General features: G+C 41.7%; 1 protein-coding gene across 5 annotated transcripts in view; it reads left to right on the forward strand.

Annotated features, from left to right (window-relative positions):
• tmem94 (transmembrane protein 94) overlaps positions 1-23,632 on the forward strand; it is a 225,343-nt gene that overhangs the window by 162,295 nt on the left and 39,416 nt on the right. For 4 of the 5 annotated variants that reach the window (XM_086015986.1, XM_086015988.1, XM_086015989.1 and 1 more), the window contains 5 exons: positions 9,324-9,432; positions 19,783-19,969; positions 20,100-20,177; positions 20,259-20,344; positions 20,437-20,518. In XM_086015986.1, the coding sequence (XP_085872112.1) occupies positions 9,324-9,432; positions 19,783-19,969; positions 20,100-20,177; positions 20,259-20,344; positions 20,437-20,518 (542 nt within the window). Of the gene's footprint in view, positions 1-9,323; positions 9,433-19,782; positions 19,970-20,089; positions 20,178-20,258; positions 20,345-20,436; positions 20,519-23,632 lie in introns of all 5 variants that reach the window. The other variant, XR_015082416.1, reaches the window with a different exon arrangement.

Raw genomic sequence — 23,632 nt, forward strand, 5'->3', positions numbered from 1 at the left:
TTTTTTTCATTATGTATATTTGTGCAGAAAAGACATTTCCACAATTTTTGTTGAGGCTTCTCTTTTAACTAAGGATTTAGTGTTCAAGTGAGTTGTGTCGAATCATCACGGGCTTGCGCTGGAGTTTGTTTTTTATGAAGTTGAATCGTCTTTGACTTGTGTTACCCTTTCTTGGCTCCATCGATTGTTTCTTCATTCCGAGTGCATGCAGTTTTTTTAGATTAAGGTTTCCAGAGCTGGACATAAGACAGACAAGTCCGGTAATACGCATATGACGGATGTCTGTTTTGCTGACGGTTGACGAATGACGGGAAAATTTTTTAAATAGATGGACTAAGCATAGTCGGAAGCCCGTGTATTTAATTTTTCCTTCGACGGCAGTCCGTTTTTAGTCTATTTTTTTGTGGCAAGGCTGCGATGGCCGCGGCGAGGAACAATAGTGAGTTGTTGTTGAGTTGTTATCGCTTGGGGGACAGATTTGAAAAGGCTTCTTTGGCTCAGAAAGTCACTCTTTCTGTTGAAATATCGGCCTTCCTATTGAAGTTTGCTGTCGGAATCGCTAACAGAAGCCCTTTAAAATCAGAGGCGGGCCGGCCTAAAGGAAGGTACTATGATACAGTATGCAAACATGAACTTGCACTTCTTAATTACTCAACTTCTCATATAGACCGATAAACAATAATCCAGTGGGGCGGTGTACGTGTGCGTCGGTGTGTGCGTCGGTGTGCATGCATGTGTGTGCTCAAACTTCAGAGACTCATAAATCAAAGTCATCTGCATCACACGTCTAACAGCCATCAGACAGACACTTTATAATGCAGTACGAAGTAAAAGCCACTGGATTTAAGGCCCAAAAAGATCATGTCAACTCTGGTTATGTGTGAAAATGCTGCGGGTTTATGATAAAACCAGAATTTATTCATAGGTCAAAAAAATCCCAGAGCCCGAAAAACAAAAATAAGAATGCCTTGCCCGTTTGGTTCGAACACTGTTTCATCCCAGAGGTCAAGCATTATTTGAACGGAAAGGAATATGAATTTAAAGTGCTTCTGGTTGTTGACAACGCCAGAGGCCATGCTGATGATTTATCGTATGATAATGTGTAAATTGAATCTCTGCCGCCAAACACAACCTCTCTAATTCAGCCCATGGACCAAGGCGTCTTTTGCGCTTTTAAGGCTCTCTACACACGCAACACCTTGCAGCATCTTGTTGAAGCAATGGACTCGGAACAAGATTTCTCACCTAAGGCAAGGTGTACCACACTATTGCGTCATGTCTTCAAAATATTCAGCGGGCCATTCAGGAGGTGAAATCAGCAACTTTTAATGCCTGTTGGAAAAAAACAGAGGCAGCGCAAAATCATTCCGGGTGCTCTCTTGATGAGATCAATAATTCAGCAGTAGATTCCACCTGTGAATCTGGCTAAACAGCTTGGAGGAGTTGGCTTTGATGATATGACACCTGATGACATTAATGGCCTTATTGATGCTAACTCACATCCGCTGGCTGATGAATACCTGGCAGAGATGACAAAGCCAGCAAGCGAGGATGAGGGAGAAGAGGACACAAGTGTAAATAAAGAGACGAGGAGGATAGACTTGGCAACCATGGTGAGAATGGCCAATGATCTTCAGCGAGCTGCGCAAGAATGGGATCCTTTGATGTTTCGTTCGATACAAATTTCAAATATAGTTGGGAGGTGGCATATCAGTTTACAAGAATCTTCCCACCCAAGAGAAAAAAAGAGACAACTCCCTATAATTGTTTTTCTCATGGGAGAGTGGGAAAAAAACTACAGCAGAGTGTAGTCAGAGAAAGCGTAAGATACGTGATATAAATTGTTATCGATATCATCGTCAATCTTGCTTTCACGATGTGTAATTTTACATTATCGAGTATTAATACTGCCTCTGACTCGAGTCAGTCGACGGCCGCAAAGTATGAGGAAATGCTGAAAAATTTGTGCGCATTGACGGCACAGTAGGAGGAAGTGATAATCATTCGCCGAATCAGCGGGCCGGTCACGTGACTCTGTCCGCACTGCAGCCGAGCTTCAAGTATGGAGGATTGACCAGCAGGAAATACTGTAATAGCAAGGCGTGAGTACATTGTTAGATGTGCCAAAACGGTCACCGAGGAAGAGCAATTCTGTTGCACCACGAGCCATATGGATTCCGAGGAAAACTTGGCAACCGCGCAAGCACACTAAATAAAAGCTTAAACACACACACTCAGAAAACAGTCGCCAAGTTGAACCAACAAATATAAACGGACTCACGCACACACACACTCAGTACTTTACTTTATGTCAAACGTGACATCCTGGATGATCGGTTAACATTCAGTTTACATGCTTTTAGTCTGCATCAGTCATAACTAGCCTGTATTCCCGAGGCATGTTGCACAAACTATGATCGGTTTATTAGTGTGACGCCAGCATACACCCAAACATGAATAAAGTCACAAGTCTACATATCACAGCGACAAATGAGTGGGGAAAATGCACTTTTCTGGAAATTGCAGTTTTATTATTCAACTTTATTCTGAATATGTTGGTAAATGCCTGAGGATAAATATTGTCGTAGAATATCTTTGTTTTGCAGAAGCTATATTTAGTCATTTCAAAGATATGTTGTTCACAAACGGAATCTATCCACAATTGGCCTGTGAAGCAAGTGCAGATTTAAAATATTTTTTGTAGAATATCGTCAAATTATCGTTATCAAGTTTTTTGAAAAAATATCGAGATTTTTTTTTTTTGCCCCTATCGCCCACCCCTACGTGCAAGTCAAAATTCAACATTTACCATGTGTGCAACCTCATATGTTGTTCATTGAAATTAAATTTGTTACTTCAAAAATTTTTCATTATTATCTGTATGAATTGTTTGTTTTTCTTGGAAAAAATATGTTTGGGTTGACTTCCTCTTTAACTTTCTGTTGTCATCGTTTATTAACAATGTTCATGGGTCAGTGTGACCTGCTCTAATCTTTAAAGTGCGTGGGACAGGAATTCAACACATTTTAATATGTTGTATTAGATAATGAAATATCCATGTCGCAGTGAACGCTTTTTCGAATTGGTAAACATTAACAGAGTTTAGCCTTACGCTTTTAAACACTTCCGGGTTTCGTGGTCTTCACTCCGAAGTCGAGGGGCGGACATATCGGAGGGACATGTCTGACTTGCTGGCTGGTGGCTCTGAAGTGTGCTCGTCGTGTTTTCTCTTTCTGTTTCGTTTCATTTTTTGTTTCACTTGGCTTATGCGCGACGTAGTGTTGCTAGCTTTTGTTTGAACCGACGGAAGCACGGCACAAGCCTGTTTCAGTTTCCCAAAGATGCGGTTTTACAGGAAAAAGCGGGTGAGAGGGAGATGCCATTGCACCTCCTAGGCAGAAGCAGCACAACTCAACTCAACTGTATTTATAAAGCACTTTGACAACCACCGATCGAAATCCATTCAGAAAAGAGGATAACAAATTATATCTAGTAACATACACAACAAAATACTAATTTAGTTCCTTTTCTCAGCATATTTGCAGCCAACAATACTTATTTGTTTTTTTTATGGTTTTTATTTAGAGCTACATTTATAAATGTTATCATTTAGTTATTTTAGGTATCCAATTGCATTATTGGGTGGGGGAACGGGTCCTGACTGTTGTTTGTGCTTATGCACCAAACAGCAGTGCAGAGTACCCACCCTTTTTGGAGTCCTTGGAGGGTGTGCTGGAGGGCGCTCCACCTGGGGACTCCATCGTTCTGCTGGGGGACTTCAATGCTCACGTGGGCAATGACAGTGAGACCTGGAGAGGTGTGATTGGGAGGAACGGCCCCCCCGATCTGAACCCGAGCGGTGTTCGGTTACTGGACTTCTGTGCCCATCACGGATTGTCCATAACGAACACCATGTTCAAACATAAGGGTGTACATATGTGCACTTGGCACCAGGATACCCTAGGCCGCAGTTCGATGATCGACTTTGTAGTCGTATCATCGGACTTGCGGCTGCATGTTTTGGATACTCGGGTGAAGAGAGGGGCGGAGCTGTCAACTGATCACCATCTGGTGGTGAGTTGGCTCCGATGGTGGGGGAAGATGCCGGTCCGACCTGGCAGACCCAAACGTATTGTGAGGGTTTGCTGGGAAAGTCTGGCAGAATCCCCTGTCAGAAGGAGTTTCAACTCCTACCTCGGGCAGAACTTTTCCCACGTCCCGGGGGAGGCGGGGGACATCGAGTCCGAGTGGACCATGTTTCGTGCCTCCATTGTTGAGGCGGCCGATCGGAGCTGTGGCCGCAAGGTGGTCGGTGCCTGTCGTGGCGGCAATCCCCGAACCCGCTGGTGGACACCAGCGGTAAGGGATGCTGTCCAGCTGAAGAAGGAGTCCTATCGGGCCTTTTTGGCCTGCGGGACCCCGGAGGCAGCTGACAGGTACCGGCTGGCCAAGCGGATGCAGCTCTGGCGGTTGCTGAGGCAAAAACTCAGGTGTGGGAGGAGTTCGGGGAGGCCATGGAAAATGACTTCCGGACGGCTTCGAGGAAATTCTGGTCCACCATCCGACGTCTCAGGAGAGGGAAGCAGTGCACCATTAACACTGTTTATAGTGGAGATGGGGTGCTGCTGACCTCGGGACGTTGTGGGTCGGTGGGGAGAGTACTTCGAAGACCTACTCAATTCCACCGACACACCTTCCACTGGGGAAGCAGAGCCTATAGACTCTGAAGTGGGCTCTCCTATCTCTGGGGTTGAAGTAACCAAGGTAGTCAAAAAGCTCCTCGGTGGCAAAGCCCCAGGGGTGGATGAGATCCGCCCGGAGTTCATAAAGGCTCTGGATGTTGAGCGGCTGTCATGGTTGACACGTCTCTACAACATCGCGTGGACATTGGGGACAGCGCCTCTGGATTGGCAGACCGGGGTGGTGGTCCCCCTTTTTAAGAAGGGGGGACAGTAGGGTGTGCTCCAATTACAGAGGGATCACACTCCTCAGCCTCCCCAGCAAGGTCTATTCAGGGGTGCTGGAGAGGAGGGTCCATCGGAAGCTCGAATCCCGGATTCAGGAGGACCAATGTGGTTTTCGTCCTGGCCGTGGAACAGTGGACCAGCTCTACACCCTCAGCAGGGTCCTCGAGGGTGCATGGGAGTTCGCCCAACCAGTCTACATGTGTTTTGTGGACTTGGAGAAGGGGTTCGACCGTGTCCCTCGGGGAGTTCTGTGGGGGGTGCTTCGGGAGTATGGGGTGCCGAGCCCCCTGAACAGGGCTGTCCAGTCCCTGTACCACCGATGTCAGAGTTTGGTCCGCATTGCCGGCAGTAAGTCGGATTCGTTTCCAGTGGGGGTTGGACTCCTCCAAGGCTGCCCTTTGTCACCGATTCTGTTCATAACTTTTATGGACAGAATTTCTAGCCGCAGCCGAGGTGTCGAGGGGGTCCGGTTTGGTGGCCTCAGTATTGCATCCCTGCTTTTTGCAGATGATGTGGTGGTACTGTTGGCTTCTTCAAACCGCGATCTCCAACTCTCGCTGGAGCGGTTCGCAGCCGAGTGTGAAACGGTCTGAATGAAAATCAGCACCTCCAAGTCTGAGACCATGGTCCTCAGTCGGAAAAGGGTGGCGTGCCCTCTCCAGGTCAGAGATGGGATTCTGCCCCAAGTGGAGGAGTTCAAGTATCTTGGGGTCTTGTTCACGAGTGAGGGTAAGATGGAACGGGAAATCGACAAGCGGATCGGTGCAGCGTCTGCTGTGATGCGGACCCTGTATCGGTCTGTCGTGGTGAAGAAGGAGCTCAGCCGAAAGGCGAAGCTCTCAATTTACCGGTCGATCTACGTTCCTACTCTCACCTATGGTCATGAGCTGTGGGTCATGACCGAAAGAACAAAATCTCGGATACAAGCGGCCGAAATGGGTTTCCTTCGCAGGGTGTCCGGGCTCTCCCTTAGAGATAGGGTGAGAAGTTCGGCCATCCGGGAGGGACTCAGAGTCGAGCCGCTGCTCCTCCGCATTAAGAGGAGCCAGTTGAGGTGGCTCGGGCATCTGATTAGGATGCCTCCTGGACGCCTCCCTGGTGAGGTGTTCCGGGCATGTCCCACCGGCAGGAGACCCCGAGGACGACCCAGAACACGCTGGAGAGACTATGTCTCCTGGCTTGCCTGGGAACGCCTTGGGATCCTTCCAGAAGAGCTGGAAGATGATGCTGGGGAGAGGGAAGTCTGGGCTTCCCTGCTGAAGCTGCTGCCTCCGCGACCCGACTTCGGATAAGCGGGAGATAATGGATGGATGGCAATTACATTATTATATGTTATATATTACCATAATCTCAAACAATATATTTATGGTTATTATTATTTTAATTTTTTCCAAGTAATTTTATTTTCAGGAGTGGCCACAGAGTTTGAGACAGATGGAGATACAGTGGTGACAGCCATGGATGATGAGTACAAGCCCTCAGCTGGACTGTCCGACTCAGGCCACCGACAGAGCTGCGAGAAAAGTCTAACCACAACATACAATAAATGTACTTGACAAAATCATAAGTAGTCAATTGCACGGATGTACAACACATTATTTGTAGAATTTGTAATTAAAAAAAAAAAAACGGCCAGCAGACAGTTTTATTCTTTTTTTTTTTTTTTTTTTCCCCCTTGATTTTCTAATAACAGTAAGTTTAAAAAAGGGGTTGACATTTGTTTCGTTCTAAAATAATATTAACACTAATAATAATTAGTACAACAATAATAAAGTATGCTTCTTTTTCTTAAGGTTTGAACTTCTAGCATGTTTAAACGAGAGTAATGTTAATGGTGAGGTTTACAGCCTTAAAACACAGTATAATAATAATTTAAAAAATGAAAAAATTCCTACTTCGTAGATTTCACCTATCGCAGGTTATTTTTGGAATGTAACCCCTGTAATAAATGAGGGACCACTGGATGGATAGATTGATGGATGGATAGATAGATAATCTTAAGTAAGGTAGATGATTTAATTGTGCCTTTACAGGTTTTAAAAAAATCAATTATTTTTAGGCTTCTTTCTACTCCCACGTAGGTGCGATCGACAACTGCTGTTATAGGGAATGTGGCATTGCCCACCCCCGGCCCCTCTTTGTAATGGTATGCCCCAGTTGCAGGTGGGAGGCGCGGGTTACGTGACATGACATTGAGGAAATACAAACACGCTTTGAGCGCGCGTAACTGTCTCACATGTTGCGATGACAGTTTCCCACACGGAGATGGATGCACCACGCAGCTCATTGCTGCAAAGTAAGCATAAGCGAGCTACTCACCCACGTCCCCCCTTAGCCGCTACCTTCCAGATTGTTTTCGAAAAATTAAATGCAAAACAACTTGTGTCCACGAGTATATTGCTGACTCAACTCAACTGACGTTGCACATCAAGGTGGAGTTCATGCACTTCTTCTGGCGCTCACTACTTCCGGAAATACGACATAGCAAACTTGCTGTGTATAGGGGTTTGCTGGTATGCTTTTATTTTGAAGGCCGGGAAGGAGAGGAAGTGGAAAATAAATAAGTAACTTGTTGACCGCCATTCTTGGCGGTCTGGACCCAAATAATTATACAATACGAAAAAAAACAGCCCCGGGGCTCGCAATGGAACTAAGTACGTACAGTTTGGTAAGTAGTAAAGTTCTGTAACGAACTGAGTTATCTTTGTTGTGGTTGAATTGGTGTTTTGCAGAGTTATGTTGTTTCCGTTGTTGAATGTGTCGCGTGGCTCGCTGGATGGGAGGGGGTGCGGGCGAGAGAGGAGGAGTGGAGGACGAAGGAGAGAGAGTGTGTGACTGGGTGGATTGAATGGTTGTTGTACTTGTGTTCGTTGAATTAATAAAAACGCGTTCATTGAACTACGACTGATGTTTGAATAGTAAATTAGCCAGCTAATGATCCCTAAAAAGCCTCTGCCGAACGGGGCGGGGGCCGACAATGTTTATGAATATGGCCGGAGAGTCGCGGCCAGAAGGGTACCCAAGTCAAGGGTGGAGGGTCGCGGCCGGACTGGCGAAAAATGGTCTAGTGCCCAGGTCTGCTGTCCTCAAATCACTACACTGGCTTGTGAGTCAAATAATAGATTTTAAAATCTTGCTGCTGGGCTATAAATCTCTAAATGGTCTTGGACCAAAATACATGCAAGATGTACTAGTACCCTACGAAGCATCCAGACCCCTCAGGTCGTCTATGACAGGCCTCCCGTGTGTTCCCAGAACCAAACAAAGTGAAGCAGCATTTAATTACTATGCTCCTCACCTGTGGAACAAACTCCCAGAATACCTGAGGTCTGCTCAAACTGTTAGTTCATTTAAATCAGGGCTGAACATGTTTTTGTTTGCTGCAGCATTCGATTCATGATCCTTTATTCTCTTGTTTGAATCCCCATTTGCACGGTATCTTCTTTTTAGGCTAATACTTGATTTTAATCATTTTGATCTAATTATTTTAGATATTATTTTGATTTTTGCAATGTCTTAATATTTTGTTCCTTTTTCTGTCATGCTTTTTATGTAAAGCACTTTGAATTGTCTTGTACATGAAATGTGTTATACAAATATACTTGCCTTGCCTTGCTTTGCCTTTGCATATTATGAATGAGCAGAATGATGTCACTCAATAAACCCCACTTGGTCTATGAGGTGATATTCTCAAAAAGCATTGCAAGAATGTTAGCAACATGTTTTTTTTTTGTAATTATTTAACAAACTGAGGGGACATTCCTCCCCCCACACACGCTTAAGTCTTCAAAATGTGTTGTAGGTTTGTCATTATGTTGAGGTTGATGAGGTTTTTCCAGGTGCATACTGTGTCGTCCCCATCCCCCCTTAAATCATTCACTGTTTACTTCACAAATGTACTTGTCTTTTCATAGTCCAGCTTTTCAATTCCAGGAACCTATTTATATTTTTTTCAAACGTTAAAAGGGGGTCTAAGACAGTCTGGCAGTGAATGCGTTTGAGTTGAGAAGCACAGCATTTGTCAAAAGCTTTATACGCATCCTGAAGCAAAACGGGTGTCCGTCAATAATAGACTGTAAGGTCCGTTCAGACTTGACCAGGTTAGTTATGATGATACACAGATGGATGAAAATCCACTTCTGTCAATGCTTCGTCCGTCTTTTTTTAAAGTCACCCGTCTATCGCCTAACGTCAAACAAAACAGGCGTCCGTCATTGACAGATAGACGTAGCAGTCCGTCACAGTTAGCCGGAATGTCTCTGATGAGACACTGGTGTTGGCTTAAGAGTTAAAATAATTTCCCAACAAAACATTAAATATTGACCGGTTACCATTACATTTGTGATTTATTTCCAGCTATGTGTGAGATGATAAAGATCATGCAGGAGAACAGGGAGGTTACATGCTGCTTGGGAAGCGCTGCCAATTTCCGCAACAGTCGACTTTTTCTGCAGAGTGACCTCAGGTATGTGAACACACGGGTTGATGCTTAGTTTAACAAAAATGCCACAAATTGTAATTGTGTCATCAAGTGTATGTGGATAGGTAGATTAAGTCGTCCTTCCAGTTCCTCAAATACATATATACAGTACATACATGAAACAGGGATGGGCAACTGGTGGACCCCTTATAAACATTCAATATATGGTTTCCATGAAAAACACAGGATAATGGAGAGAAAACATTTCAGAAAAAAATCAAAACATATAATTATATTGGAAAAAAAAATCAGCAAATCGATACTGACGTTTTTGTAAGTATATCATGTAGTGTCTCTCTCTCAACCCTCTCTCTCTGGAAAATATTCACACGCCCTCATGCGCGTGACGTGGTCGCGAGGCGGCCAAAGTTCATCTCAACCTCCTCGGCGAAAGGCCTCTATACTCCCGCGTCGGCGCGGGCGTCAACTGCCGCATTGCATCACGTGACTGACGCATTGTGTTGTGAGATATGTTGGCGACAGGTCTGCAACACATGCCGTGCACACGTCAGAAATTGTTGCTGCGTATACGACTCCGATGCATTCTCCCTTGTAAATCGGTCCGTTATGTCACATGTTCCAAGGACGTACAGTTTTCCCCGGCTCGGCCCAGCAATTTATTTGTTACCACGGAGGAGAGGATCCATCTCGCAGCTCGTTGCTGCTGCGAAACAAACTAGTTTAGTAGTGGCATGGGTGTTATGTTATGTGTAGGGTTGGGCACCGAGAACCGGGAATCGAGTGGAACCGGGACCATCATTCCGGTTCTCCCGGAACCATTCAGATTTTATAATGCCGGTGCTAAGTTTCCATTTCTAGTTAGCGGTGTGAACGAAGTACGAGCAGCCCCAGGCTCCTGCTGCGTCGCAAAAGCACGGAAGTTCGCCCCCACTCGAGCTGCCGTGCTTCTCTCGAACGGAGGAGGTCACCTCATATATATATATATGTACATACATATATATATATATATATATATATATATATATATATATATGTATGTATGTACATATATTCTACCAAATTGGTTATATACATGAGCCATTCTACCGAATTTTTATATATATATGGGCCATTCTCCCAAATTGGTTGAAATTGCTGTCCCACAATAAAATTCTAATTTTAAAAAACAATGAAGTGTTCAGACTTTGCATATTTAGTAATATCTTGTTCTGATTTTACCACAAGGCATTAATTGAGATACTATTAAATTGAATGTATGAAAAGTCATCTTTTATATGTCACTTCCTATTGGGAGGTGGCTGTCCCAATCTCTAACTCCTGAATTTCAATTAATGAAAAACAAATATAGAAGATTTTTGCCAATTAAAAAAATACTTTACTTCAATAGAACATTTTGGTTTCTTTTAAATGTATGGTGAGAGATTTACATAGATTTTGTAGATTTTTTTCAAATTAGAAGTTTTTATGTAAAAAAAACTGTCCCAACTTTCACTTGTCACTACCGAAACGCAAAGAGTATTTGTCTGTAGGCAGGGCTTGGTTTTTGCCACATCCCCAGAAATTTCACCAGTAAGAGACATTGCCTTCATGTTCATCACTGGGCACATGGCGAGTAATTAGTTGACAGCATTATTAAGTATGTGCCCTCCAAAGTGTGAAAATCAGCATGTGATTTTAAGGAACGTTACTACCGAACACCTAATTTCTGCAATAAAATGAGCACTTTTGATTATAATGCTAAATGTTGTGTTTTCTATCTCTTTACACATGCTCAAAACTGTATGTGGTAGCCACATTGTGCCTAGCATTGTTGAGTATTGTCAACAACTATCATAAAACGTCACTACCGAAACGTTTTGGTAGTGACATAATGGTTTCAGTAGTGACAATATGACGTTTCTTTTTGAATAAATATTATTAGATAATATAATACATATATACATATGTCATATATAGATCTTTCTGATTTAAACAATATCCTATTCCATATTTTATTTTGATTTGAAGGGAAAAATACAACCGAAACAGTCACTACCGAAATATACAGAAAGGTTTCAGTTGTGACATAATGGTTTCGGTAGTGACAATATGACGATTATTTTTTAATAAAGTAAGTTTGACATAATATAATACATAGATAAATATGTCATGCATAGATCTTTCTAATTTTAACGATATTCTATTTCATATTTAAGTTTAATTTGAAGGGAAAAATCAAACTGAAACAGTCACTACCGAAACATACAGATAGGTTCCGGTAGTGACATAATGGTTTCAGTAGTGACAATATGATGTTTATTTTTGAATAAAGTAAGTTTTAAATAATATAATACATAGATACATATATCATATACAGATTTTAACAATATTTTATTTTATATTTTATCTTAATTTAAAGTGAAAAACACCAAAATGCCAAAAAGCCTAGCAGAGACAGAGGACAGACGAAGGGTTACAATGACCCAGTGAAATCCAAAGAATATTTAATAAAGGAAAGAAAAATAAATAAGGTATGGAAGGAAGAAGGAAAGCTGAAGTCTACCAATGAATTATCCAGCAGAGAGCAAAGGAAAGTCAAAAGAGCATGGAGCAAAAGATAAGACCACCGGATGTCTCTCAAAAAACAGAGAGAGAGGGAACATACATACAGGAAATGCATGTTACAAAAATGTTTGTCATTCCAATTAAATTTTCATTTGGAAGGTGAAACCACAGTCCAGCATGTAGCCTGCTTTTGCCCTAAGTCAGCTGCGATCAACTCCAACCCCCTACGACCCTGAGTACAGCACAAAGCACTAGAAAATGAAAAAAAAAATGTTTCATTAGTTATAATACACGTTAAAAGTTAAATTATAGCAAAAGTAGTTAAGTGATTACAATGCTACCCTCACACAAAGTATTACTGCAACAGCACCAACAATATGGTCACTACTGAAATTTTGCAGTCACTACCGAAAAAAACTAATGTTTTAACAAAAATAAAAAGTATTGAATTATCAACCAACAATTTTTGGTAATGATTGTTTAAGGGTATGTTTGTTTTAATGATGACTTTTGAAGTCAATATGATCAACTTTCTACATTTTACGATGAAAAATAGCATATAAATGTTGATTTATTTCCGAAAAACTAATATTAAATTCTGTTAAGAATTCATGTAGATTGATTTTGATGTCAAAACCATGTATATTAATTTATAAAAATACTATGTAGAGGGGGGAATAGAAAAAAATATGAATCGGCCAATAGAATTATTTTTATTCTTCTGCAATTGTGTGTTTCTGTAGTGACACATTTTAGGGACAGGCAAGATATTTGGGAAAAGCTAGAAAATACTATTTGAAAATTGACTGTACTTTTACTATATTTGCGCCCCTTAGATATGGTGCAACATGAATACAATAAAGGTTTTTCTGAAATAAAATACAAATTTCACACATTTTCCAACTCTGAATTTGAACCAATTCAGTAGAATGGCCCATATATATATATATATATATATATATATATATATATATATATATATATATATATATATATATATATATATATATATATATATATGTATGTGTGTCCCGCTCCTACACTGGCGGTGTAACTCCGCGTATGTCGGATTTCACCGTTGAAGTCAAAATTTGTGTCATGTTGATGTCCTCCATAAACATGGCCTGGCTCCTTTCCTCCATGCGCTCCAATGCGTCAATGAATAGGGTGTCTCTGTCCCGCTTCCGCTTACCTATATGTATATGAATAACAATAAATAACGGGCAAGGAGGGCAGGAGACTCAGGATGGTCGGTGGTGCTACTGCTAGTGGATGGAGCGCTCTCACTTGAAACTGTCACAATTGTCCATCCAATTAGTAACAGTGAATTATTTAGTTATCCTTCAAGTTATATGAAAGGAAAGTTACCAGGACAGGCCAGGAGAGCAGGAGATGAAGACCGTTGTACATCTATAAAACATGCAGACAAAAAAATCACTTTTAGATGATATAGGCCAGGGATGGACTCAATGTATTTCATCTTGAAATTGTATTAACATTTTTTGGAATCAAATCTGGAATTTTGTATTCATCATGCAATGCATTTTCATCAATACTTAATCAATACTTAGTTACACCTTGTTTCCCAATACTGTATATAACCTGTTTATATGACTATGTATGTGATTAGACAAATCAGGTAAACCTTTTTTAACGATGTGGACAGACCCTTACCAGTATACATCATTAAATGCATATACTTAAAAAAGTGCCGTTCTCAGTAAAGTAATACCAGAAGGAAAGTTGCCGGTCAAAACAATGAAAATATGCCACATAAAGGGCAGCTGGGAAGCGTTAAAACAGGCAACGACCTACCTAAATAAGTATTTATGGGACTATTTTGTAATAACCTTCGTTTATTGCTGCCGAATCTTCGCGTCGAGTATGGCAGTTGCAGAATCTTTTGTTCCACATGCAGTGTATCCCGGACGGTGGCCGAGGATGGCGTCCAGTCGCTCGTACCATTTGTTGACCATTCTGTCGTTCCAACTGCGGCCATTGTGATGCTTGAGCTTTTTATAATCCTGCTTTAGCTTTTCGCTGACTTGTTTTGCGGTATGGTAATGTTTAGCTAGGCCAGCTTCATTGTGATAAAGTGATACACTTTATCATTCCGCGTGGCCAAAGTTGTGTTGGACTTGCTCGTCCCCGTAAATATCTAGGAGTGCCATTACCTCCTCATCCGTCCACCAATCCAATGTTTTCACTCCTTCCATTCTTGAAATAAGAGTTTGTGAAGAGTGAAAATGAAACCAAAACTGAGCACTAACGCCGAGTTGTGTAATGGCGGCCGGAGGTGTGCCCCAAAACAACAAGTTCTACCAACCAATCAGTGTTCGTCAGCACAGCACGCCCACTAAAAAGTTCAGGGTAGGTATACGAAGAGCCTCCGGCTAGGTGGGACTCGGATAGTTCCTCCAGGAACTATCCAGCCCCGGAACATTTTTTGTATGTGAACACGAGTGTGACGCAAACTACCAGGGTACATACGGAAGTTCCCAAATTAGTTCCTGCGGTATGAAAGGGGCTGAGGTGGGATGTAGACGAGCCATTGGGACCGAACATCATATCTTCTGTTTTCTTTTCATTGAAATATAAGAAATTCAGTGACATCCAGTCTTTGATGTCCTCTAGGCAGGACAAAAGAGGTCTTATCGAGAATTTCTTTTTCCTCAGCGGGATTTAGATTTGACAATCGTCCGCATAGCAGTGGAAGGAAATACCATGTTTTCGGAGGATGGAACTAGGGTGTAGCAAATACAAGGAGAACAGCAATGGCCCCAAAATAGAACCCTGTGGAACACCATACGATAGAGGGGCAGAGCGGGACTCAGACTAACCTAGGCTAACAGAAAAAGTCCTACCAGCCAAATAGGATCCTAACCACTCTAGAGCGCATCCACTAATGCCCACTTGGTGTTGCAAACGAGTCAAAAGTATACTGTGGTCTACCATATTGAATGCTGCAGTCAAATCCAACAAAACAAGACATATGTAGTCTCCAGTGTCATTTGCCAGGAGGATGTTATCAAAAACATGTAACAGGGCTGATTCTGTGCTATGCATCTTCTTGAAGCCTGACTAGAAAACCTCCATAACATTATGTTCATCCAAGAAAGATCTTAACTGTGAGTGCACCAGTTTTATCTTCACAAGGGTTCGCGGGGCGTGCTGGAGCCTATCCCAGCTGTCTTTGGGCAGTAGGCGGGGGACACCCTGAATTGGTTGCCAGCCAATCGCAGGTCACACAGAGACAAACATCCACACTCACAATCACACCTAGGGCCAATTTAGAGTGTCCAATCGACCTACTGTGCATGTTTTTGGAATGTGGGAGGAAACCGGAGTACCCGGAGAAAACCCACGCAGGCACGGGGAGAACATGCAAACTCCACACAGGGAGGCTGGAGCCGGTATCGAACCCACGACCTCTGAACTGTGAGGCGGACGTGCTAACCAGTAGATCACCGTGCTGCCGGTTGCACTACAGCATGTTTAAAATGTTGGGGGACTACACCAGAAGGCAGGCTGCTGTTGATAATGGCCAAAACCGATTTACCGATTTGTCGGGAAAATCTCCTTGAAGAAGTGTGGAGGAACGGAGTCATAAGGGGAGCCCGATGGTTTAATATGGCGAGCCACATCCTCCAAAAATGTCAAAGAAACCGGTTCAAAGGAATCGAACACTGCTGCACTAGGAACTTGGACAGAGGGGTCAAATGTGGCGTTCGAAAACAAGAGCCCTAGCTGTAGCAACTTTGTCAACGAAAAACTGCAAGAATCTATTGCACGTCAGGGGATGAGTCCGTGCAAATCGGTTGACAGGGCTTCAGTTCGAAGTCGATCGTTTTAAACAAAGCATGTGGATTTTGGCGATTTGCCTGAATCAGACGTGAAAGTGGTCTCTCTTGGACTCCTTCACCTTTTTCTGCTAACGACGCCAGCAGTACTTTAATATTTGACCTGCAGCCTGTCTCTTTTCCACCTGCGTTCAGCTCTGCGGCATTCCTGTTTAGCTGCGCGAGTGCTCTCACTAAACCATGGCTCCGGTCTAATTTTTTGCCGCATTTTTTTCAATGGAGCCACGGAGTCCAAAATATTTAGGCAAGATGAATGGAACCAAGTGCTGAGTTCCTCTGTGTTTGAAGAGTAAACACAAAGCTTATCAAAGGCCCAGAGAACTGATTAGCAGTGAGGGGGTTAAAAACCTTGCGCCTGAACTCACTAGCCATGGCTCTGATAGCACTGGGAAACATCAAAGAGCACAGTCATATGATCAGAAAGCACATTGTCCAAAACTTTAAAATTTGAGACCAATAGACCAAAAGTAAGGACAAGGTCTAAAGTGTGTCCTTGCCTGTGAGTGGTGCCATACACACACAGCACCAAATTGAAAGAGTCAATGAGTCTTAAAAAAATCCTTTGCCAGTGGCTTTTCAGGACAACACACGTGAATATTAAAGTCCCCCATGAACAAGATGTGATCATATAGCAGCATGATCTTGGCAAGAAGATTTGAAAAGTCATTCAGAAATTCCTTTTTGTATTTGGGAGGATGATAGATGACAGTGCAGAGCACAGGGACGGCACTGGCAACTTCAAAGAAAGTGGCCTCAAAGCTGCTGAACGATGTGGCAAATGTACTCTGTTTGCATTTAAATTTGTTTTTAAAAACAGTAGCTGTTCCTCCACCACGGCCTGAAGTTCTCGGAGCATCCAAGTAAGAACATGCAGGCGGTAATAGTCACGCATCGCACTGCACTCTCCGGCGCCAGTCCAAGTCTCCGTCAGGCAGAGAAAAATACTTTTTACATTTTTTTTTTCAAGAGTATGTTCTATGCAAGCCCACTAGTTGAAACAAGGCATTCTGATAAATATTGCGTTTGTGGAGTAAGAGTTAATTCACCCGTTTTTAGCCATCCCTGGGGACAGACTTTTTGTCACTTCTGTCGACTGAAAACGACACCTCAACTGCTCAGGACTTAGGTAACGACCAATCACGGCTGACCTGTTTTCTGAAGCTGAGCCGTGATCGGTCGTTACCTGAGCCCTGAGCAGTTGTGATGTCATTTTCAGTCGACAAAAGTGACAAAATAGCCACCCCCTGAGATGGCTAAAAAGGGTTGGATTTTGCCGCTTAACTCATATTAACTCACCACAAATGCAATATTAATCAGAATGCCGTGTTTCAACAAGTGGGCTTGCTGGGAACATATTCTTGAAAAAAATATGTTTGTATAAACAAACAGAGCATTGGGTGTTAAGTTGCTATGCACTTATAAATTGCCAAAGTAGTGAACTGCTTGGAGTAAAATGCCAGTTTTGACAGAATAACAGATATGCTATTCATCCATACATTTAGACCTTTGTCTGGAGCCTTTTTTGTTTTGTTTTTAAAGTAACATTTAAGTAATTTGCTTCTGATAAATTATTAGTTTAATATGCTGATTGGGTCAAACCAATGTAAATGTTGACTGTTACATCCTAGTATAGTATTCCTTACAATACTTCTAAGTTACAGTAGGCCGTATATAAACTGTATTACAATATAATGACCAATAATATGTTTGCAAATTGCATTTGAAGCAATTTGAAACAAAAATAAACACAAACATTTTGACTTCCTATTATAGACTAGACACGAAATGTAAAGTCACAATAATAATAATGTTTAGCATGATTCCTATTTTTGTGCTAGTAAAAGTAGTGTATATTTGCATAAGATATGTTATTTAAAATAAGTCCCTCGTGCCGATTGCGAAGTAGTCTGTGCCCGAAAAATTTGGAAGCCTTGTCCGGGCATTAGATTCTGTTATCTTTTTGTGTCTCTCCAATGTTGATGGGTGGGGGTTGCTGCGTACAGTGTTTCAACGTTGCGCACGACGCCGAATCTGACTCGGTGTTTTCTTGCTTTGGTGTATCGTAACATCATCGTAAACCAAATGATGGTTGAATAGATTTGTCGCGTTGCTGGTGGGTGCAGAGACAACTTGCACTTTATACGTCTTTGCTCGCCGTCTTCCACGGCAAATAAGTGATTTCGACTTGCCTTGCTCATTTACATGTCGTTTCTGTGGCGGTTCGTGGGCCATTTTTAGGTCTGTTACTCTGTTAAAACTTTGAGTAGGAGCGTGTACAGTGTGACTTGCCGGGTGCGGGGTACGGGCTGGATGGCTGGTTAGCTCGCTAGCCTGGAGAGGGCGGCGCGGCGGAGTAACTTGTGAGCGTATGCCTCAAAACAACTAAAAATTAGTATTAATAATCGTTTTTTTACGATTATGCCAAATTGTAATCGTGGAGTGTAATAATCAAAAATGTAATTGAATTTCGATTAATTGCACAGCCCTATATAGTAACATATACACACAGAATATGTGTATTGAATAAACAGCCTATTTCCATAGCTCTTCGTGCTGGTGGGATTGCGACATGGGCTAGATATTAACATGCATGTGCATTTGGATAAGGCTCTTCTGTTTCCCTCCGGTGTGTGGCTCTCAAATATGTGCACTGCATTCAAAGAATGATACCAGTATCAATAACCAGCATCGGCGCTTCATTTGTTCGTACTCGCCGATGCCGATACCAGCATTTTAATGCGGTACCGGGATACTTGCCGATACCAGTATCGGTATCGGAACAACACTACTAAAAACGCTTTTTTACATATATATAAAGTAAATACTATAAATAGAAACAAAAAACACAACTATAAATATAAACAGACATGCCCCTATTATACACGTGTATAGATAATCATATTCATAAACTAAAGACAGTTAATTAAGAGATCCACTTTCATTTCCTGTGTCTATACTTGATTTATATATTTTTGTAATACTATGTTTTTAAATCCCTTTTTAAATACTGAAAATGATTCACAACTTTTCAGTTGTATTTCATAGTTATTCCATAAATTCACACTTTTTGAAGAAACACACATTTACTTTATAGTTGTTCTTGTCCTTGATTTTTTTAAAGACGCTTGTACCCCTTGGCCTATAACAACCTTCTCTGATTTTGAACGACATATATAAACAATCACCACTAGATGGCAGACATTTCTTAGTTCCACTTACACTGGGTATACTGCCCTGTATTACAATATGAGTGGGCCAAATAATATTTTGTGAATTTGGAATGATATGCAGGACAAACATAGTACCTTAATAATATTACACATTTTTAGTGAGTTGATTTTTGTGAAAACATGTACAAAATGAGTTCTTGAACTTCATTTCGGTTTCTTGTTCAGCAGCTTTGTTCCGTCCTTGAAGGGTAAATTTTAAGCGAGAGAGCACTGATGAAACAAATTACTGCATGTGGTTATTTTGTTGTTGCTTCAAACCTTTTGTTGTTGGGTTAGGGTAGTGAATCTTTTATACATAAATTGAAAACTGTATTATTAAAGACTAAACATATTCAGATTATGTATTTTGCAAGTATGGATGTATTTGTCCATATTTAAAATGGCATTTTTGTCATTCATCTAGTTAGAAAGTGTGTGGTCCTATATGGCCACCCAGTAACACTGACGAAAAATTGTGGTCCCTTCGACCAATTAAGTAGCTCACCACTGACATAAAAATCCATTGCATGCAACTTCACAGCACAGCTTAAATTTAAAAATAAGTTAAAAACTATTAAACAAGTATTGAGAGACATTTACATTGTTTAAAAACTGGCAGCACTTGCACTAATTATCCACAGAAGTAATATATAACACCTGGATAATTGGAGCGTTGAGCTTAACAATGCACCTTTATGATACAGAGTATTAACAGTACTGTTATCATATTGATGGTATAATGTGTGCTGTCCCTCCGATAGTATTGCTCTGGATCCACTTTACCCATCCCAGTGTTCATGGGAGACGTTCAGTCTCACCAGGGGTGCATTGAACAGGAGCATCGAAGGTCTGTCTCCTCTGAGACTCTCAGGCCAACTCAATAGTCTTGGCTGCTCTGTGGCCTTTCACCAAGGAGAGAGTGTCAGCATGACCAAGCTTATAGAGCAGGTGCATCACTCACACACACACACACACGCACACACAAAGCACGAACGCACGCACACAAGCGCTCAGTAAAGTTAGACGAGTAATTTACATTCATTTGGACTGTTTTGGCTTTGGTTTGAGTTTGTTGCAGGCACGACATACAACATATGGCATTCGCAAGTGCTTCCTTTTTCTGCTGCAGTGCCAGCTCAGTCTGGTAATCACACAGGTCAGTGAGGAGACTTGACATGCTTTTCTTTTGCTCAACAATAAATACGGGTTAACCAAAAATTATCCCTTTTCTCTGCAGTTTTTAGCCTGTTTAGCTCAGCTCCCTCCTCCCATGAACACCACAGACATTCTATGGCTCTCGTGCTTCAGCTGCCCACTGCTAAGGTAGAACCCCTTACAAGACTTCAGATTACTATTTTTACATGTCTATTTAAATTAAAAAAAGAAATAATTATCACTTGATATTGTTTTGACAGCTTGTCACTTCTGGGAAAGCCTCGAGATAGTTCAGTAATGACTGTTGCCACTGGGAAGAACCTTGATGCCATTCCAAAGAAGGTAGGCAATTGTAACTTTTTGGAAATTTCTGTCTACAACTTTAAGTGCTTTTATCCTTTTCCGTTCAAATTGTTGCACAAACTACCAATAGGTTTGAGTGTGCCTAGAAAATGCTGGTGCAAAAAAAAAGAAGAGAAAATGCTGGTGCTACACAACAGATCCATCCATCCATTATCTATACCGCTTATCCTCACAAGGGTCGCGGGCGTGCTGGAGCCTATCCCAGCTGTCTTCGGGCAGTAGGCAGGGGACACCCTGAATTGGTAGCCAGCCAATCGCAGGGCACACAGAGACAAACAACTGCACGCACAATCACACCTAGGGGCAATTTAGAGTGTCCAATTAACCTACCAAGCATGTTTTTGGAATGTGGGAGGAAACCGGAGTACCCGGAGAAAACCTACGCAGGCACGGGGAGAACATGCAAACTCCACACAGGGAGGGTGGAGCCGGGATCGAACCCATGACCTCTGAACTGTGAGGCGGACGTGCTAACCAGTCGACCACCGTGCCGCCACAACAGAAAATGTAGGGTTTAATTCCTAGTATAAGAAGTGATATTTATTTTGTTTATTAAAGGATCCATATTTGTCTGTATCAATGCAAAGGCTATTTTTCCCGGGGTCCGCTCACAATTAACAAAAAACTTATAATGACAATTGGTACATTTACAACGCACAGATAGTTAAACATTAGGCACAAGTCGAATGATGTCCAATTCAGTAACTGTCAAGATAAAAGCAGAACAGTGAAACAAAAACTAGACAGGCAAATACAACTAGAGCTGCATTAATTTAGCAAAATGTATCCCTTTATCACAGTTTTTTAGTGTTTGTTTTAAAGGTAACATGACTGCTGATTGACACCGTTTGTTGAGATAACATGTTCCAGTACGAGATGGCTCAATAAATAAGAGTATTTTTAAGTGCATGAGTTCTTGGTAAAGGCAAACAAAAAATATGAGAGGCTGGTCGTGTATTAAAGCCATGTCTCTTACAGGTGGGCTGAAGTTTAGAGAACAGGCTGAAAGGTCTGTTGGAGGTCCAAATTTTATGCAATAAAAAAAACAGTACTACATGCCAATCTGTCCTTGGCTGTCATCCATGATAGCTTTGGATGCATTACATTAACATTAGTTTGAAAAGAGCACCCCAAAGCTAACCTAGCCACTCAAATTTTGTACTATCTGAAGTTTATCAAGATCTTTATTAGCAGCACATTTACAGAGGGCATACTTTTGCACCCTTGTCTTAGAGTATTCATCCGATTGACTTCAAACTTTAGCTGTACCCTCTTAACATGGAAGTCAACCAAAACATTTTTTTTTTCAAGAATATGTTGTATGCAAGCCCACTAGTTGAAACAAGGCATTCTGATAAATATTGCGTTTGTGGAGTAAGAGTTAATCCACCCTTTTTTAGCCATCCCTGGTGACAGCCATTTAGTCACTTCTGTCGACTGAAAATGACACCACAACTGCTCAGAGCTTAGGTAACGACCAATCACGGCTGACCTGTTTTCTGAAGCTGAGCCGTGATCGGTCGTTACCTGAGCCCTGAGCAGTTGTGATGTCATAGTCAGTCGGCAAAATGAGAAATAAATGGAGCTTTTTTGATTTTGGCAAATTGCTGCAAAGAGACAGAACGTGACAATTTTCAAGGGGTCTGTATACTTTCCGTACCCACTGTACATGTGCTGTTGGCATATGTGTATACGAGGAGGTCTGTGTGTTGACTTGTTTTCCTTTTCTTGTTGAGATATACTCCACGAATGACCTGTTATTGTATTAGTTTGAAATGAAAATTAGGGGTGTCAAATTAGTCCATTAATTGCGATCAATTAATTACATTCACAGTTAAAACGTTTTTTTAAAAAAATTCCATTTTAATATCTAACTTTACTGTTTCTGTATGTTGATAAGATCCGTTTTGATGCGTGGGGCTTGTGCTTGAGTTGTTGGGGGTGTAATAAACAATGGTCAGTGTCACACCCTGAAGTGGACACTGATTGGCTGTCATTGTGTTTGGCATATTGTAAGTGGGAGGGCAAGTTCAGGAGCAGAGAAGACATGCAAATGGAGGAGCATGTGAGAGTTGTTAGTCCAATGATTGGTAAATTAAAAAAAACGCCCTGACGGCACTATAAAAGGCAGAGTGATATGTATGCCTTCTTTGTAAGAAGGACTTTACTTACCAAAGCAGCAGTTGAAGCCTCCCACATGAATGCAAAGTAACCAGCCGCGATTACAGCCACAGCTAATGATAGCAACAAAGACGCTAATGTAGCGAGCCATTGCAAAGCACTTTGCCAAACTAAACTTGAGAACAGCCCGTGTATGAGCAAGTCTGTGACCGACGGACTGACGAATGTTGTGAATAAAAGTGAATAACGATGAAATGCAGGCCGATCAACATAGTTGAAGACAAGGGATTAATTGAGGTGTTCCAAGCAGCGTCCAATGACTCATCATACAAATCACCGGACTGCAGTTTATGACTAAAATCAGCAAGATGTATGACGGTAAAAAGAAAAGCAAGCTTGATGTTTTGGTGGTGGATTCGGACAAATTTGCTACAACCGCAGGTCACTGGACCTCAACTCGCAACCACGGTTATTTGGGGATGACTGGACACTTTATTGATGGTGAGTGGATCGTCAACTCATTTTGCACTGATCGTCGTGAAAACAAACCAGGTATTAGGCTGATAAATGCGAAAAACTGTTCCTCAAGGTGGCAAATGACTCGGGGGAAAAAAGATATCCACCATGAATACAGATACATGCATACAGACAATGGGAGGCTTTGGGGCTTTTCATAGCAATTTTTAAGTGACATTCAAAAATAGATTAATGAGATCAATGAATTATAGATCATAATTAATATCTCTATTTATTTATTCTCTTGACAGCCCTAGAAAATATGAAAGCCAAAATACACAAAGAACAAGGGGTAGGACTAGATTTTTTTTTTTTTACCCCTTGCTCCCCTTTGAACATGTAAACTGTGCTTAATGATGACCATTTATGTTTTCTCTTCTAAATCTTTTCATTTCACTTATCTGTTTATATGTTCAGTAAACAAACAAAATATTCATAATGTGCCTGAGAGGTTCA

This window comes from Filicampus tigris, chromosome 19, assembly GCF_054856515.1.
Source record: "Filicampus tigris isolate MCC_2025a chromosome 19, RoL_Ftig_1.0, whole genome shotgun sequence".
NCBI classification, from domain to species: Eukaryota; Metazoa; Chordata; class Actinopteri; order Syngnathiformes; family Syngnathidae; genus Filicampus; species Filicampus tigris.